This window comes from Staurois parvus, unplaced genomic scaffold, assembly GCF_062004578.1.
Source record: "Staurois parvus isolate SC_StPar_1 unplaced genomic scaffold, SC_StPar_1.0 ptg000208l, whole genome shotgun sequence".
In the NCBI taxonomy this organism is placed as follows: Eukaryota; Metazoa; Chordata; class Amphibia; order Anura; family Ranidae; genus Staurois; species Staurois parvus.
In genome coordinates, this window is record NW_028318004.1 from 1,772,501 (window position 1) to 1,790,099 (window position 17,599).

The 17,599-nt window shown below is 41.9% G+C and overlaps 1 protein-coding gene across 1 annotated transcript in view; it reads right to left on the bottom strand.

Moving 5' to 3' along the window:
• DLX5 (distal-less homeobox 5) overlaps nt 1-4,349 on the bottom strand; it is a 12,731-nt gene extending 8,382 nt beyond the window's left edge. The window contains exon 1 of the mRNA XM_089678660.1: nt 3,804-4,349. Coding sequence (XP_089534786.1) covers nt 3,804-4,185 — 382 coding nt within the window. The 5' untranslated portion in view covers nt 4,186-4,349. The remainder of the gene's footprint in view (nt 1-3,803) is intronic.
• Between the last annotated feature and the right edge of the window lie 13,250 nt (nt 4,350-17,599).

A 17,599-nucleotide genomic window follows, 5' to 3' on the forward strand; every position in this document is an offset into this window, starting at 1 on the left:
CCTGTAATTTATCCGTTCAGTGGTTAGTATGGTCAGGCCAGACAGAGACAGCGGTTCAGCCAATGTAAAACTGGAGAGAAGGATTCTGCTGCAAATGTCTCCGATCCCCCCTCCCTACAATCCCAGCCAACAACCGAACAATCCCCCCAACATTCACCAGATTTCACAAATCACCCCAACTGCACCATATTCCCAAACTTCTCCTGAAAGGGGCCCGATGACAACACCTGCTCACAAATCACTCAGACTTATAATATTCCCCCCCACCTCCAAAATGCATAACCCACCTAAACGTAGCAAGGATATTTGAAATCAATTTCCAAGATATAAAATGTGATGGATTTTATATTTATATTTTTTTTTTATTATTATTATTATTTCCAAATGTAACGTCACTGAATGAACAGAAAGTGTCTCCAGTGTACGGGGGTGTCAGATCATCCAAAATACCCCCAATTTCCTGCTCGCTGCACAGACTATAGGAGAATAATCACATGTAGGAGCAATAGGGAGTGCAGAATAATGTGGGGCACCATAACAATAATTATTGAAATATATTTTAGGTATGCAAGTATGAAAGGAAACAGATTCTATTCTTTCTCTCTCTCCCTCTCTCTCTCTCTCCCTCTCTCCAGAGAGAGGGATAGAATGTTTCCTTTCATATGTGCATACCTGAAATATATTTTTATATTGTTACAAACATATACACACATGAAACAACATATCTTTATTTATTCATTTATTCATACACACTCACACACCGATATATATATATATAAAATCTAAATGGTTATGCATGTATATAATACAGGAATACATATTTCCACAAACACAGAGAATAAGACTGCATTCATACACGTCATATATACTTAACATAGGCAGAAAGATACAGGCGTGTACAATATATTGTTTACATTTTTACACATACATATATAGCCCTATATGCCTGTGCATTATATATTTTACACATATCTACATGTATGTCCATTATATATTTTATACACACCTACATACATGTACATTATATAGTTTACACACACCTACATACATGTATATTATATATTTTATAAACACCTACATACATGTACATTATATAGTTTACACACACCTACATACATGTACATTATATATTTTAAACACACCTACATACATGTACTTTATATAGTTTACACACATCTACATACATGTACATTATATAATTTACACACACACCTACATACATGTACATTATATATTTTATACATTATATATTTTAAACACACCTACATACATGTACTTTATATAGTTTACACACACCTACATATATGTACATTATATATTGTATACACACCTACATACATGTACATTATATATTTTATACACACCTACATACATGTACATTATATATTTTATACACACCTACATACATGTATATTATGTATTTTATACACACACAAACACGCACACACACACACACACACACACACACACACACACACACACACACATATATAAAGCTACATGGATGTTTAATCCTTTGGTTGAACTGGATGGACTTGTGTCTTTATTCAACCAGACTAATTATGTAACTATATATGTACACATAATAATATATATTTTTTCTACACACATAAAGCTGTGTAGATTTACATTTCCAGACATATGTATGGACTTTGTTCCCTGTGTCTGTATAGAAATATATAATTATCTATACACAAATAAAAACAGTTTTTTATGGGTCTGTGTTGCAATATACAGTACACATTATATAACTGCAGTTATACTGAATTTACATCACTTCTACACTATAGAGAGAGAGATGGATAGATAAATAATAGCAGAGATTCAGGGCACTCATAGGATTCAGCAAAAGAACAAAGTAGAAAATATAGCATTGATTACATACATTGGGGTTGATTTACTAAAGGAGTAGAGCATGTTCACATTTCTAACTGAATTTTCACTCTGCAAGGAAATTTACACTTATATTAGCGAATGTGGGAAAAAAGTCAGCTTGCAAAGAATATCCAAGTCAGATCAGCAGGACTTCGCCTTATTCACTAAGCTAAGAGACCTTTCCCTTGCGAAGTAAAAATCCACTTTGCTAAGTGAACAACCTATTTGCCTTGAGTAAATCATCGCCCATTGCATCTGATGCTTTGGAGTAGTCCTTAGTGATCTCTACTACTACCACTACTACAAGTACCACCACTGCTGCTACCACTACTACTACAAATACCACCACTACTACCACTACTACTACAAGTACCACCACTGCTACCACTACTACTACAAGTACCACCACTGCTACCACTACTACTACAAGCACCACCACTACTACCACTACTACTACAAGTACCACCACTGCTACCACTACTACTACAAGCACCACTACTACCACAAGTACCACCACTACTACTACAAGTATCAGCACTGTTACCACTACTACTACAAGTACCACCACTACTACTACAAGCACCACTACTACTACAAGTACCACTACTACTACCACCACTACTACTTCATCATCTCTGAGTGCAGTGCACCATGGCAGTAGTGATCCCCTGCTGAGTGCAACTCCCACCAAATCTCAAATCACAAAATATAAAATGCATTTTTATGTCTGTCTGTCTGTCTGTCTGTCTATCTATCTATCTATCTATCTATCTATCTATCTATCTATCTATCTATCCATCTATTATCTATCTATCTATCTATCTATCTATCTATCTATCTATCTATCTAATCTATCTAATCTATCTATCTATCTATCTATCTATCTATCTATCTATCTATCTATCTATCTATCTATCTATCTATCTATCTATCTATCTATCCATCTATCTATATCACAAAATCTAAAATGCATTATATATATATATATCTATATATATATACACACATAAAAATGCATTTTAGATTTAGTATTAATATATTTTATGTGTGTGTGTATATATATATATATATATATATATATATATATATATATATATACATACATAAAATATATGAATACTAAATCTAAAATGCATTTTTATGTATATATATATATATATATATATATATATATAAAATGCATTTTAGATTTTGTGATTATATATATATATCACAAAATCCAGAATGCATTATATATATTGGAGCAGTTGCCTATGTGTATAGAAACAATATAAATATAAAACAAAACAAACACACACACACACACACACATATATATATATATATATATATATATATATATATATAGACATAGTGTCTATATACATAGGAGCCTTTGTTGCCCCGGTGGCACTGCGCCCCCCTAGTTGCTGGTTGCACCGCCCGGTTGCTCGGGGGCCCCTGTGCAGCCCTCATGCCCGCCGGGTGCTGTGAGACGCCTCTCTTCTGTCTCTCTTCAGCTTTTGTTTTGTTTGTTCTCTTTGGAATGAGTTTTGCGGTTTGTTATGGTGCTGACTGGCGGCGCCTGGGTTATAAATGGAACGGGGGAGATAAACCCTGGAAGGAAGAGGCACAGACATGGTTTTTAGGACTGCCCGAGACGGCTGTAGACCGCAGCCACGAATAGCTGGCAGCCCAGACTCCAAAGAGGGGAGGTTGGGGAGGGGGGGTGAAGACAAGCGGGGTCCCTTTTGCGCCCCCAAAACTCCGCGGCGCGGCCGCTCTCCTGTGCGGAGACCGCTTTCCGCACTTTTAGCGCTGCGCGGAGACCGCTTTCCGCGCCTACAGCGCTGCGCGGAGACCACTTCCCGCACCTCCAGCTTGCGCGGAGACCACTTCCCGCACCTCCAGGACGGCGCGGACAGCACAGCCCTCTCCCCCAGGCTTACCTGGCTGGCTGGTGGGTGGCTGCACCCTGTTGTACGCCCCTCCATACTGGTGGTGAGGGTGGTAGGGGCTCCCATAGCTGTAGTCGGCGTAGGTCTTGGCAGGGTAAGTGGCTGCGGCAGATCCGTTCATGCCATGGTACTGGTACTGGTAGGCATTGAGAGCCTTCCCATAGCTGGCAGAGGTGGGCGAGCAGTAGCCATGGTGTGGGTGGGTGGTGGCCCCTCCTGGGCTGTAGTAGCCGGAGTCGGTGGCAGAGGACTCAGGTAAGGTAGGTGAATCCTGGGAAGGGTGGTGCATGATGCTGGCAGCTTGGAACGAAGAAGAAGAAGAGTAATCGTTGCCTCTGATGGTGGGAAGTCTCCTCTCATAGACTCCTGTCATGCTCTAGGACCAAGGGGGGATGCAGAATTGTTTTTTAGGGGTTCAGCTGCTTTGGGGGGGTGGTGTTGGGGTCGGTTTCAAGGAGCCATTCCACAGCTTGAAGCTTCCCCTAAAATAGTGAGAGAGAATGTGATGAGCCTTCCTGAGTGCTGCAGCAAGTTTCAGCAGCAGGATCAGGAGCAAGCCAGGAGGGAGGAGCTGCAGAGGAGGAGGGGCGGCTCTGTAACTGGCTGCACATCACCATAGGCTTGCTGCAATCCCCAATGCCCTCTTACGCACAGTAGGGTGGGACTGGTGCCATTGGCCAAAGCTCTGCGAAAGCGACAGCAACACCCTACAACCCGTCCGACTAGTTCACAACAACAAAGCTGTGTGCTGCAAGCTACAGCCACCAGGCAAAAAAAAAAAAGAAAAAATTAGATCCTCATTCAAAAAAGTGAGTGCTGAGGAGCTGGAGCCTGAGCATGCAACCCAGCTGCTTCCTCATTGACTTCCAATGGGGAGCTGCAGGGGATACACAAACAGCCCCTGGCCAGCCAAACATTGCCCTTTGCCATGCTAACTAATGACATAAAAAACACAACAGTCCTGAATTACTGGTTGTTTCTGGTGATAAAAGGGTTAAAGCTGAACTCCAGGCAGGTAGAAAAGATACAAAGAGCAGCTCTGCATTCATTAAGGGATCATTAAGCTGGAAATACACTATACAAGTTGATTGTACAATCTCCTTTATGGTGGCCATACTGTCACCAATACACATTCACACAATCTCCCTACGGTCTTCCTTAGGGCTCCTTCACAAGAGAGATTCACAATCGGATCGCTCTTCGGAAAGTCTTTGACAGGCGGTGGGGAGGCATTGGGGTTGAGTTACTAAAGGCAAATAGACTGTGCACTCTTCAAGAGCTTAGTAAACGAGGGGAGGCTCTGCTGACTTCCATCATCCAATCATGTGCAAGCAAAAATGCAGTTTTTTTTTAATTTTCCCTGTATGTGATTGGGTATTCTTTGCAAAGTGAAGCTTTACCTCATTTACTAAGCTCTGGAGCAACTGCACTTGCAAAGTGCACAGTCTATTTGCCTTTAGTAAATCAACCCCATTGCATCACGTCCGTTCTGCCTTTTAGAATCCAGTACTAAGTGTGCCGCAACTGTGGTCATTGCATGGGGTTGCGAGGCGCTTGCGGAGTAGCCCTATTCATGCTGAGTGGGGGCTATGTTGGCTGAAAGCGACAGAAGCAGGGGCGGACTGACAACTCATGGGGCTCCCGGGCACTAGGGGATCATGGGGCCCCTGTGTCCTCACCCACACTCAAACCACACCCAAAAAAGCCTATTAAAGGTACTAGGGGCCAGGGGCGGACTGACCATTTGGAAACTCGGGCACTGCCCGAGGGCCCGGGGTCAGTAGGTGGCCCCATGAGATGCCCCTGGTACCTTTTTCATAGGCTTTTTTTAGTTTGGGCAAGGACACAGGGGCCCCATGATCCCCTATTGCTGGGGGCCCCATGAGTTGTCAGTCTGCCCCTGCTAGGGGCATCTCATGGGGCCCCCTACTGACCCTGAGCCCTTGGGCAGTGCACGAGAGCCCGAATGGTCAGTCCGCCCCTGGACAGAAGGTATCATTCTGTACACCCCTGGCCCCAGCCTCTGCAGCTAAAGGGGGAGCACCTCTTGAACCCTGCACTAGCGTGCCGCAACCATGTGCTTGCAGGGCGCTTGCAGAGTAGCCATATTCACTTGAATGGGTCACACTCAGAGGAAGCCATGCGACAGGAGGTGTCATTCCTGGATGTATACACCCTCAGTGCTGGGACGGGGTCATCTAGCACCAAGGGCAAAGAGACCAAACTGCACCCCCCCCTCCCAAAATGTATGAGCATTATGTGTCAGCAAATATCCCCTCCCTCTCCACTCCCCAAAAAACGTTTGAGCACTATTATTTACATTTACCCCCTAAGCATAATTTCCCTTTGCAAGGCCAAATTTCCCCCATACGAAAACTCCCCCTCTTTCCGTACAAATCCCCCCTCCCAGCTCAAATCATCTTCCTCCCCAAATCCCCCCTCCTAGCACAAATCCTCTACCCCTCAATCCTCTACCCCCTCCAATTCTCCCTCCTAGAACATATTTCCTCATTCATTCCTACTAGCATAAATCCCCCCCATCCCTCCCAAATCCACCTTCCTAACAGAAATTCAATCTCCTAGTACAAATCCCTCTCCCCCAATTCACCCCCATAACAGAAATTCAATCTCCTAACACAAATCCCACCCACCCCAGATCAACCCCCCCCCCCAAATCCCCCTTCCTAATAGAAATTCAATCTCCTAATATAAATCTCTCCCCCCAAATCAACCCCCTTCCCCCCAAATACCCCCTCTTAACAGAAATTCAATCTCCTAGTACAAATCCCTCCCCCCCAATTCACCCCCATAACAGAAATTCAATCTCCTAATACAAAACCCAACCCCCCCCCAGATCAACCCCCCTTCCCCCCCAAATCCCCCTTCCTAATAGAAATTCAATCTCATAATATAAATCCCTCCCCCCCAAATCAACCCGCTTCCCCCCAAATACCCCTTCTTAACAGAAATTCAATCTCCTAGTACAATTCCCCCCCAAATCAACCCCCCTTCCCCCCCAAATCCCTTTTCTTAACAGAAATTCAATCTCCTAGTACGATTCCCCCCCCCCAAAAAAAAAAATCAGCCCCCCTTCCCCCCCGAATCCCCCTTCCTAACAGAAATTCAATCTCCTAGTACAAATTCACCCCCTCCAAATCAACCCCCCCCCCAAATCCCCCTTCTTACCAGAAATTCAATCTCTTAGTACAAATCCCCCTCAAATCAACCCCCCTTTCCCTCCAAATCCCCCTTCTTAACAGAAATTCAATATCCTAGTACAATCCCCCAACCCCCCCTCCTTCCCCCCCAATTCCCCTTCCTAACAGAAATTAAATCTGGTAGTACAAATCCCCCCCCCCAAAATCCCCCCTCCCCTCAAATCCTCCTTCCTAACAGAAATTACATTTCCTAGTACAACCCCCCCCCCCCAATCCCCCCCCCAAATCCCCCTTCCTAACAGAAATGCAATCTCCTAGTACAAATCCCCCCCCCCCCCAATTCACCCATTCTAGCACAACCCCCATAAATCCCGAATGCACCCAAGGCAGCCTCCCCTTCTACCTATCCTTTTCCTCCGTCCTGTCCTCTCGCTACTACCACTTCAGCTGAAGGTCCCCCTTTAGCTTTTGCGGGGTGGTAAAAACGTGGCCTCAACCGCTAGTGTGAATGAGCCCTAATGGTGGTCGCACACACTTAGATATTATTATCAAATCAATGTGTGATTCAGGCAAAACAATCGGATAGCCAAACAACTGAATAGGCATAACTTTTGATTTGGACTCGCTATTGATTGGACTCGCTATTGATTGGACTCGATCAAATTGAGTCGATCGGCCAGGGCTGAAATTGATCTATCGCGTTGCACTGATTGTCAGAACCAAGGTGTGTAGTCATGAATGCAATCATATTTCAGTCATTGTTGCATGGGGACAACAGAGATGCAATCGATATCTTACGTTTGTATTTTCCAACCAGGGGCGGACTGACAACTCATGGGGCCCCCGGGCAATAGGGGATCATGGGGCCCCTGTGTCCTTGCCCAAACTCAAAAAAAGCCTATGAAATAGGTATCAGGGGCATCTCATGGGGCCCCCTACTGACCCTGGGCCCTCGGGCAGTGCCCGAGTTTCCAAATGGTCAGTCCGCCCCTGTTGCCAACTGTTCGAAATTTACTGTGTCACATATTGATCGATTCGGTTGCCAACTATTTCTATTGAGATTAGATAAGAGATTAATAGGAAAAGAAATATAAAAAAGTGATCAGTTTTCTTCATGATCAATCTCTTCCGATAGGAATAATTGATTGGTAGTGGACAACCCATTTGATCAACATGACACACAGGAAAGGCGATTGCAGTTGATAATAAACATACGATTGTTGCTCGAAATACAATCATATTCATGAATGATCTCAGAGCTGCCGATTAATGCAAAACGATCAATAATTTCCTGCTCTGGCTGATTGACTCACTTTGATCAAAGCTGATCTAAATCGAGTCAATATTGATCCGAAGGAAAGTTATGGTTATTCAATTATTTGTGGATTCGATTGTTAGGAAGCTCTAATGGTGTGTGCCCAGTCTGCTGCCGCGTTCCCTACAGTGCGAATTTCAGGTGGTTCCTGAGGAAACAGACACAATTTGGTGGGTGGCCGCTCCATTCGCATAAGTCAATCGTTCGATCAACTTTTGTCAAAGAAGCCTGGTGGAAAATTTTCAACTAAGCAGCAGCTGCAGCCAATCAAATGATATTTTGACAGCCGGTGGGAATGAATGTCAATATATAATAGATTGTGCGTAAGAAAAAAAACATGAAAACATTTTTTTTTAAAATGTTCATAACTTTGCCCGATCATGGTGATTTTACATGATTTTTGGTGTAGTGGAAGGCAGTGCAGAGTTTAAAAGATTTTCAAGTACTTAAAACCTCTTCTAATTGAATGTGGAAGTGACTATGCACGATTAATCGCTCAAATGATAGGAAGAAAAAAATTCACTTCTATTGTCTGCCATGTGACTCATTTGCAGCACTAAGCTTCGATCGGCGGCCATGATCACATGACTGATAATCGCTCACAGAACCCTCGCTAAGGCTGGAGCTACACGCGGCACCTTTTGTTCACACTACTAAATAAAATTGTGGAACTTAATATTTTCTTAGTACATTCTTTTGAATATCTATACAATGTAATTCTTGCTATTATAGGCCAATCAGTGCATTTTAAAGTAGGCAATCGATTACTGTGACTTTAGTCGCACAATCAAAGTTTGCCCCTATAGCTTTTACCTTAACACACGTCTCATTAATGTGTTTCATAACGCATGGCGTGCATTGTGCATATTCTTGATCTGTCGCAGTGCGTCGGTAAGTGTTATGGCACGTGATAACATGCGTTGTGCTAAGGCAGCCCTCCATTATGAATGAGCTACCAACATTCAATAGATGAAATAATGTTCTTAACCCTTTTTTTATCAAACGCATTGCGCTTTTTACATGTTGAAGTGTGCTCTGGTTCATTGGGCTCTCGCCAATGCATGTTTTAGCATGCGTTAACTCAATGTCTGAATGGGCTCTGGGTAACTATACACATAAAAGAATATTTATGGTTTGAACAGAGAACTATGGCATATCTGCAAAGCTTCCCTGAAATCCTATTAGTTGAGTGAGGATCGATTGGCCAGGATGGAAATTCCCTGCAGTTAATTTCTCCAGAAGGAACCCATAGTGCCCCCCGTCTCAGCTCATCCAACCGTTTGGTGGCCAGATAGAGAATGCATGGCTCACAACTATGTAGGCCTGCGGACACTGTAAGGCAATATATTTGGGACTTCCACATTGTCCTACACACCTTTATTTATAAGAACCAGGGGTGGACTGACAACTCATGGGGCCCCCGGGCAATAGGGGATCATGGGGCCCCTGTGTCCTTGCCCAAACTCAAAAAAGCCTATGAAAAAGGTACCAGGGGCATCTCATGGGGCCCTCTACTGACTCCGGGCCCTCGGCAGTGCCCGAGTTTCCAAATGGTCAGTCTGCCCCTGATAAGAACATACTGTATGTTTAAAGGGTAACACCCCATTTAATTTGATTTCCCCAGAAAAAAACCCCATAGTGCTCGCTCTCTCAGCTGACTCAAACATTTGGTGGCCAGATAGAGAATGCATGGCTCACCACTATGTAGGCCTGCGGACAGTGTAAGGCAATTTATGTAGGACTTCAACATTTTCCTACACACCTTTAATTGTAAGAACATATGTTTAAAGGGTAACTCCCCATTTCATTTGCTTTCCCCAGAAAAAAAACCCATAGTGCTCCCTGTCTCAGCTCACCCAATCATTGGGTGGCCAGAAAGAAAATGCACAGCTTGCCACTATGTAGGTCTGTGGACGCTATGTAGGCCTGTGGCACTATGTAATTTATGTAGGAATTCCACATTATCCTACAGACCTTTAATTGTCAGGACATATGTTTAAAGGGTGACTCCACATTTTGTTTGATTTCCCCAGAAAAAAAAAACGTAGTGCTTCCTGTCTCAGTTCACCCAAACATGTGGTGGCCAGAAAGAGAATGCATGACTTGCCACTATGTAGGCCTGTGGACACCATAAGGTAATTTATGTAAGACGTCCTCATTGTCCTACAGACCTTTAATCGTAACAACATATGTTTAAAGGATAACTCCACATTTAATTTGATTTCCCCAGAAAAAAACCCATAGTGCTTCCTGTCTCAGCTCACCTAATCATTGGGTGGCCAGAAAGAGAATGCATGGCTTGCCACTATGTAGGCACTATGTGGACACCGTATGGCAATTTATGTAGGACTTCCACATTGTCCTACAGACCTTTAATTGTAAGAACATATGTTTAAAGGGTAACTCCACATTTCATTTGATTTCCCCAGAAAAAAAACCCCATAGTGCTTCCTGTCACAGCTCACCTAATCATTGGGTGGCCAGAAAGAGAATGCATGGCTTGCCACTATGTAGGCACTATCTGGACACTGTATGGCAATTTATGTAGGACTTCCACATTGTTCTACAGCCCTTTAATGGCAAGAATGTTTAAAGGGTAACACCACCTTTCTAAAAAGTTTAATGATTTAATGCAGGTCAGTGAAAGGGTCACCTTCAGAACAGTGTTTTCAATCTACCTTGTGTCCATACAGGATTTTCAAGTGTCCAATCCGTAATTAGCTATTGCTTTTTGCCGATGGCCATTGTCTGTATATCTCCTTATACAATTTACGGAGTCTGAAGGCAAAATATTCTGTGTGGTTATTTTAATACATTTTCACTGCTGGTAAAAGGGAGCCTTCAAATATCCAAAAAAGGGCAGGGGTGAACTTCTACATGTGAATGGATACGTGAAGAAAACGCAGGCTCACTTCACCAAGAATAAAAAATAACTCTTTTTAGTAAATGACCCCCTTTCCCCTTAGCGGTACACAGGTATTTCACAGCAACAGACCAAACCTTAACATCTCACATGGGAACATCTAAAGCCTGTAAAAGCATAAGAATGCAAGGAAGCTGGGTTGGCAGGGAATACCTTGCCTTTTTTTAGATGTTTATTTTTTTTATTATTATTATTAATATTATTGTTGTTGTTGTATTTAAATACAGATTCATATTCAGAATATTTTATTAACATTAATGAAAACATTTCCCTTTACTTACATAGATTAAACTTGATTTATTTTACTTTTTCTGTTACAGTTTTAATTGTTTTATTTGTTTATTTTATTATTTACTTTTGGATTACAATGTATTTATTTATAACTTTATATATTTGTATAGTAAATGGATTGGCTGTGAAGTGGCATTAACCGCTTCCCCGCCGGCCTATAGCAGAAATTCTGCTACAGGGCGGCAGAGCTGTGCAAAATCACGTATAAATACGTGATTTGCATTTTTGCATTTCTGGGTGGAGGGCGCAGCCCTACCCGCACCGCCATTGGTGGCTACAGATGTCAGTCACCAGGTCCCGGCCGGAGAGATTCCCTGCCAGCACCCGGAGTAGCACTGACGGGAGAGACCTGTGTGTAAACAACACAGGTCTCCCTCCTGCCAGCAAGCACATGCTGCTGTGTATTTTATTTGCACAGCAGAGAAATACACAGCAGCATGTTTCCTTAGTAAAACACACACAGCACATTATGTGAAACAGCACACAGTTAACCCTTTGACCGCCCCAGATGTTAACCCCTTCCTGCCCAGTGTCATCAGTACAATGTTAGTGCTTTTTATTAGCACTGATCACTGTTTTAGCGTCATTGGGATGTCAGTGGCAGTTAGTAAGTTCCCCCCCAGTGTCAGAATGCCCGCCTCAGTCCTGCTATAAGTCACAGATCGCCGCCATTACAAGTATAAATAATAATAAAAAAAAATTCCACTATCTATACCGCCATTTGTAGACGCTATAATTTTCACGTAAAACAAATTATTTACATGTATTGGGATTTTTTAAGCAAAGACATGTAGTGGAATACATTCTGGCCTAATATTATGATGAAATCTGATTTTTAATACATATATATAAATATATCGTTTTTTATAAATGTAGTTTATTTTTCAAAATTTGCAGTTTTTTTTGTTTATAGCGCAAAAATAAAAAATGCACAGGTGATCAAATACCACCGAAAGAAAGCTCTATTTGTGGGAAAAAAGTGTTGCATGACTGCGCAATTGTCAGTTAAAGTAACGCAGCACCGTATCACAAACAATGGCCTGGTCAGGAAGGGGGGTAAATCCTCTGGAGGGCAAGTGGTTAATAAGCTAGCTGTTGGGTCTTCAGATTAGCAAAAGGTGCGTCCAGGGGAATTCTGACTCCTTGATCTCGCTACAGCCAACAAGTACACAACTATAGGGGGGATTCATTGTCTGTCTCTGGGGCTGTTTACAGCAAAGTATAAGTTGAACCCTTTTCTCCTCTTAATTAAATATTGGATGGGAATGGTCACTCATTGCAGTCATGCTAGGTTGGATTCGATGTGAGGTTTCCATCCACATAGCAAAAAAAAATCACTCACCGGAGAGAGGAAATTCATGGTGGTATAAAATGACTTTCCAGAATGCCATGAATTTAACAAATGCAATGAAGAAGCTTGACACCGATTGCCTGCTGCACAGTGAAATTTGCTCTAAAGATGCTTGTGACATGGAACATTCAAGTTGTAGTCAAGAATTTGATCGACAGCTTTTTAAACTTTGCTTATTGATTTATCTCTTTATGTATTTTTGGGTGCAGACAGTGTAAAATCAGCAAGAAAAATGCAATCTATAGTGGATTGTTCAATCAACTAAGCAAGGCATTATATAGAACTGTACGCTCCTTGTGAGCGGGGACTGATGTGAATGTACAATATACTGTATATGTAAAGCGCTGCGTAAATTGTTGGCGCAATATAAGTACCTATGACAAATAAATAAATAAATAGAACCGGTATTTCTGTGTTCTGTTCACATGCCTTATTCTCTATTTTAAAACTATCAAATGATCATATACATTATGCCTGCACACAGGGGCGGACTGACCATTTGGAAACTCGGTGCAGCTGTGCATGGTAGCCATTCAGCTTCTTACTACAGCTTGTTCAATAAAGCTTTGACAAAAAGAAAACCTGGAAGCTGATTGGTTTCTATGCAGAGCTACACCAGATTTAGCACTTTGCAGTTTTAGTAAATCAGCCCCCGTATTCTCTGTTGTAGTGCACAGGGGCGGACTGACCATTTGGAAACTCGGGCACTGCCCAAGGGCCCGGGGTCAGTAGGGGGCCCCATGAGATGCCCCTGGTACCTTTTTCATAGGCTTTTTTGAGTTTGGGCAAGGACACAGGGGCCCCATGATTCCCTATTGCCCGGGGGCCCCATGTGTTGTCAGTCTGCCCCTGCCTGCACATTTCCTGTACCTGGACGCCTTATTCGCTATAGTGTACAGGGACAACAGTATACAGCGAGTGATATAAAGCCGATTGCATTCATGGAATTATGGTTCATACTGTACAGTGATTGGCTGTAAAATGTAGCGGTCTCTGTCTTTTGTTCCAAGTAAACATTGGCAGTTTCATTGAAAAAAACGTCATCAAAGTTTTTATTATTGATACTGATTACTTTCTCTGTAGTTATCACAGAGAACACACAGTGAAGAGAAGAGATATTTAGGGGTTGGTTTACTAAAGGCAAATAGACTGTGCACTTTGCAAGTGCAGTTGCTGCAGAGCTTAGTAAATGAGGTGAAGCTCATCAAGAAGACCCAATCACATGCAGGAAAAATAAAAAAACTGCATTTTTTTGCTTGCACTTGATTGGATGATGGAAGTCAACAGAGCATCTGCTCATTTACTAAGCTCTGGAGCAATTGTACATTCAAAGTGCACAGTCTATTTGCCTTTAATAAATCAACCCCTTAGTTCCTACCTTACTTATCACGGTTTATTAAACACCTCTGTAGAGAATTATCACCATGATTAGCTGTGAAAAGAGTTATCACAACTTATCACCTGCTTTTCACAGTTTATTTTACATATACCACATAATGGACTTTGTGTTATCCTTTGTATCTACAGTCATGCTGCGTGATTATATAGGAAGGATTAGGCCCCATTCACACTTAAGCTTTCCACTGGCAGTGCCTTATAGAGCACATGTTAATGCACATTATGGCACCCATTAACGTATGCTGCATTCAGACAGCACATTTATTTCAAATGGGGTCCTAACATACCACAACAGATGAAAAAAAATGTGCATGACTTTTTTTTTTTAGCAACGCAGCACACCACAACGCACGTTTTTTCATTGGTTGTTTTGAATGTGTTGGGGTGCCATTCATAATAAACGATACCACACCTAGAGAAGGTGCATTGTCACGTCCTATGTTCTCTGTCCTAAGACCAGTGATAATAACCCATTGCTTTAGGACTTTGAAGTCAGGATATTCTAATACCTCTTGATACGGAAAAAAAGTCTGCACTTTACATCGCACGCAGAAATTTAGATTTTATGTCTCTTATATCTTCTGATATTTTCTTATAACTACTGTTGGAATATGAAATCACTCAACTAGATCTATCTTTCTCTACTATATATACAGTATATACTATATATAAATATATATATATATATATATATATATATATATATATATATATATATAGTAAACAGGTCTGGTGTGACTTAAAGTATCAGTGCTAAATAAGTCCCTTGTATATATATATATATATTAAAACAAAACAAAACAAAAAAAAAAATATATATATATCTCAAACTATACTAGATGCTACAGAAACTGCTTAAAAATTAAGTAACCCATTTTCTACGATAAACTTCTACCTAGTACTACAAATGTCCAAATGTCCTTTCCAATCACAGATGAGACATCATACAGATAACTACACAAATGTAACAAAGGAATATATATTATTATACAGGATTTCTATAGCGCCAACAGTTTGCAATATAAAGGGAGACAATGCAGGAAAGATACAGTTCAATACAAGAGGGTTAGGAGGGCCCTGCTTCTTGGAGCTTACAATCTAAGATATATATATATATATATCTAATATGTAGCATATAAGTTGAGTCATTGCCATGCTAATGATACAATTCAATACCAGTGGGTTATCAGGGTCCTGCTCCTTGGCTTGGAGCTTACAATCTAAGATATATATATATATATATATATATATATATAATATAATTGTAGTATATAATGTAGCATATAAGTTGAGTCTTTGCCATGCTAATGATACAATTCAATACAAGTGGGTTATCAGGGTCCTGCTCCTTGGCTTGGAGCTTACATTCTAAGAGACATATATATAAATAAAAAATGTAGCATATAAGTTGAATCATAATAATGAAATCTCTTCTATCACAGAGCCTCCACTTTTTTTCTACAGAAGCTTCACTTTGACATCAGTTATCAAATAAGAGGTTGTTCTTATAGTTGGTGGTCTGCTTGCTGGGACTTGTAGTTCCCCAGCTCTTGACAGACAGATCATCTCTCTTTGTGCACCATGGGTAGAGAAGCTCGGCTGCAGACAATCCCCAAGTTATTTCTGAAACTTTTCCTCAAACTTTTCTAGATTCCATTTCCTAATTTGCAGTCTCCTTATGGTAGCACATCCGGCGAGAGTCATCTTGTTGAAGGATTCTTCTACTTTCTGCACTTTGCCTGGTTACAATGTAGCCATTGTTTGGCAGTCCTCTGTCTTTCTTTCTTTTCTTTTTTTTTTTTAGGGAGCAAATTTCAGGCCATTTGTAGAATAGGGTCCTTGCAGGCTCATTGTGACTGTTAGAAGCCTGGTCTATTTTCTCTGTAGAGGTAAAACTATCACTTCAGCCTCCTTGTGTCATCTTGTGAGTTAGAGAGGAAAAAAAGTTGCAAATATTTCTGAGTCTAATGTGGCTGAACTGGGAGAACTAAGGTGGAAATACTATGCAGCTAGAGCGCCATCTAGTGGACAAACAGGATCCTGATTTTTATTTTCCCCCAAAAACACATTTGAGTCCTGTCAGTGATACCTTTTATTTCACTAACAGTTAAAGTGACATTAAATTAGATATAGTGCTGTTGCACTTAGGAATAGATATTTATGCAACTTTGATAAGTATACGCTGCAGTCCTAATTTGTGAACCAATAACACAAAAACAAACAAATTACCATGTGGACCGCGCATAAATTAAGTGTATAAATTTGACAATACATGAGTAATATTGCTTCACATATGCAAAGTGAATAATTGTAACATTCAGTCCCAATACGGAAAAATGAAGTGTCCAGGTGTTGAATACTAATTGGTGAACTTCGTGCAAAAAAATTACACTTGCTCCTCTGTGCTCAATCAGTGCCCCACATGGATGTGCACTCACCATTTATATTTACTAAAATAATTGCATTTCCATGTTCTGTGTACTGTGGGAGACCAGATATAGTGAATGCAGGGTCCTGGGAGACCAGATATAGTGAATGCAGGGTCCGGGGAGACCAGATATAGTGAATGCAGGGTCCTGGGAGACCAGATATAGTGAATGCAGGGTCCGGGGAGACCAGATATAGTGAATGCAGGGTCCGGGGAGACCAGATATAGTGAATGCAGGGTCCGGGGAGACTGGATATAGTGAATGCAGGGTCCGGGGAGACCAGATATGGTGAATGCGGGGTCCGGGGAGACCAGATATAGTGAATTCAGTGTCCTGGGTTTAGGAACACTTTAAGCATGGGTCCGGGAAGACCAGATATAGTGAATGCGGGGTCCGGGGAGACCAGATATTGTGAATGCAGGGTCCGGGGAGACCAGATATAGTGAATGCAGGGTCCAGGGAGACCAGATATAGTGAATGCAGGGTCTGGGGAGACCAGATATAGTGAATGCAGGGTCTGGGAAGACCAGATATAGTGAATGCAGGGTCTGGGAAGGCCAGATATAGTGAATTCAGGGTCCGGGGAACCAGATATAGTGAATGCAGGGTCCGGGGAGAGCAGATATAGTGAATGCAGTGTCCAGGGAGACCAGATACAGTGAATGCAGGGTCCGGGGAGACCAGATATAGTGAATGCAGGGTCCAGGGAGACCAGATATAGTAAATGCAGGGTCTGGGGAGAGCGGATATAGTGAATGCAGGGTCCGGGGAGAGCAGATATAGTGAATGCAGGGTCCGGGAAGACCAGATATAGTGAATGCATGGTACTGGGAGACCAGATATAGTGAATGCATGGTACTGGGAGACCAGATATAGTGAATGCAGGGTCCAGGGAGACCAGATACAGTGAATGCAGGGTCCG